The following is a 2,493-nucleotide window of genomic DNA, read 5'->3' on the forward strand; positions in this document are numbered from 1 at the left end:
GGATGGATGGATGGACGGATGTACAGATGGATGAACGGACGGACGAATGGATGGATAGATGGATGGATGATTGGATGGACGGATGGATGGATGGATGATTGGATGGACGGATGGACGGACGGATGGATGGATGGACAGAGGGACGGATGGATGGATGGATGGACAGAGGGATGGATGGATGGATGGATGGATGGATGGATGGATGGATGGATGGATGGATAGGTAGGTGGATGGATGGATGGATGGACGGACGGATGGATGGATGGACAGAGGGATGGATGGATGGATAGGTGGATGGATGGATAGGTAGGTGGACGGATGGATGGACAGATGGATGGACGGATGGATAGATGGATGGACAGAGGGATGGATGGATGGATAGGTGGATGGATGGATGGATGGATGGACGGATGGATAGGTAGGTGGATGGATGGACGGATGGATGGACGGATGGACGGAGGGATGGATGGATGGATAGGTGGATGGATGGATAGGTGGATGGATGGATAGGTAGGTGGACGGATGGATGGACGGATGGATGGATGGACCGATGGATGGATAGGTAGGTGGATGGATGGATGGATGGATGGACGGATGGATGGACGGATGGATAGGTAGGTGGATGGATGGACGGATGGATGGANGGATGGATGGATGGATGGACAGAGGGATGGATGGATGGATGGATGGATGGATGGATGGATGGACGGATGGATGGACAGATGGACCGATGGATGGATGGATGGATGGATGGATGGACGGATGGACGGATGGATGGATAGGTGGATGGATGGATAGGTAGGTGGATGGATGGATGGATGGATGCTCGGACCGATGGATGGATGGATGGATGGACGGATGGATGGACGGACGGATGGATGTATGGATGGATAGGTAGGTGGATGGATGGACGGACCGATGGATGGACGGATGGATGTATGGATGGATAGGTGGATGGACGGATGGATGGACGGATGGATGGATGTATGGATGGATAGGTGGATGGACGGATGGATGGACGGATGGATGGATAGGTGGATGGATGGATAGGTAGGTGGACGGATGGATGGACAGATGGACCGATGGATGGATGGATGGATGGATGGACGGATGGATGTATGGATGGATAGGTAGGTGGATGGATGGACGGACCGATGGATGGATGCTCGGACCGATGGATGGATGCGGCGCCCGGCGGCCTACCCAGGCCCGGCCTGCTGGGGCTGGCCTCGCGGCTGCAGCCCTGGCTGCGGGGGATCCTGCTGCGCCTCTCTGCGGCGGTGCTGGGCGGCGCCGCGGTCCGGGGGATGCGGCCGTAGCTCTGGCCCAGCAGCTTCCCTGGGGAACTGGAGCGACTGCCGGCTGTGGGGAGCAAATCACACACACTGAGAACTGGACGGCCTATGGGGCGCAGCGGCAGCAGGGAGGAGGCGGGRCTTAGGGGGACCCAGTGACACACATGGGGATGCAGTGGAACCAGTGAAAACTGCAGAAACCAGAAGTGAACTGCTGAATCAGAGTCATGCAGCTGCAGGCGACATAGACTGCTACAGGAGCAAGGGGCGTGCAGCTGGAGGGGTCAGGGGTCAACCTGATCAGGTGGAGCTTAGGCCTTACCGCTGATGGGATTGGCTGATCTGGATCCTGGATGATGGGAGCAACAGGCCGCAGGGCAGAGTGGACAGAGTGGACAGAGTGGACAGAGTGGACTTTCAGAAACAGACAGAGTGATGCATGTTTGTAGATTTTTACCCAGCATGCACTCTGGCCTGCAGCTGATCAGAGAACCGAGCGTGCATGGTGGAGCATGAAGACGATCAGATGAGACATGAGCAGATTTCACTGCAGCAGTGAAATAAAGATGGTCGACAGGCACATCTTCATCATCGTCATCAAACAGACTTACGCTGCGACTGGGAGACCACTTTGGCTCGACTCCGCCCCCTGCTGTCCACTACTGACGGACTGGCTCCGCCCACGCTGCCGGAGCTCTGTCTTCTCGTACGAACACGACCTGCAGAGACACAAGAGACACTCGATAGTTTGGATTTGAAGGAGGACAGACTGAGGACAGACTGAGGACGACCTCGMTGAGGGACAAGAGACAAAGCGGCGTCTCTAGAGACGAAACAACAACCTGAGGATCTGCTGGTTAACAGTACGTCTGCAGTTTATTCATAGGTGTTTTTCGTTCTGCCGTCGTCTTTTATGTGATGACCGTCCCTCACTGAAGCGCCGTCACGGCTCTGACCACGCTTTAGTGAAGCATGTCCAGATGAGGACGCTGTGTCCCCAAAGAAAGACAACAGGCAGAGGACATCCACACAACCAACAAGAGGGGGAAAAGACAGATGGAGGGGGCACAGGTCGATCAGTAGAGGACAGACAGGGACGTCTCTAGCAGAGGACAGACGGGGACGTGTCTAACAGAGGACAGACGGGGACGTCTCTAGCAGAGGACAGACGGGGACGTGTCTAACAGAGGACAGACGG

General features: G+C 55.9%; 1 protein-coding gene across 1 annotated transcript in view; it reads right to left on the minus strand.

Moving 5' to 3' along the window:
* The window catches only part of LOC103460823 (CLIP-associating protein 1), a 40,397-nt gene that overhangs the window by 23,537 nt on the left and 14,367 nt on the right, over positions 1–2,493 (minus strand). The window contains exons 2-3 of the mRNA XM_017303489.1: positions 1,907–2,014; positions 1,204–1,362 (exon numbers count right to left, since the gene is read on the minus strand). Coding sequence (XP_017158978.1) covers positions 1,204–1,362; positions 1,907–2,014 — 267 coding nt within the window. The remainder of the gene's footprint in view (positions 1–1,203; positions 1,363–1,906; positions 2,015–2,493) is intronic.

Source organism: Poecilia reticulata, unplaced genomic scaffold (assembly GCF_000633615.1).
Source record: "Poecilia reticulata strain Guanapo unplaced genomic scaffold, Guppy_female_1.0+MT scaffold_302, whole genome shotgun sequence".
In the NCBI taxonomy this organism is placed as follows: domain Eukaryota; kingdom Metazoa; phylum Chordata; class Actinopteri; order Cyprinodontiformes; family Poeciliidae; genus Poecilia; species Poecilia reticulata.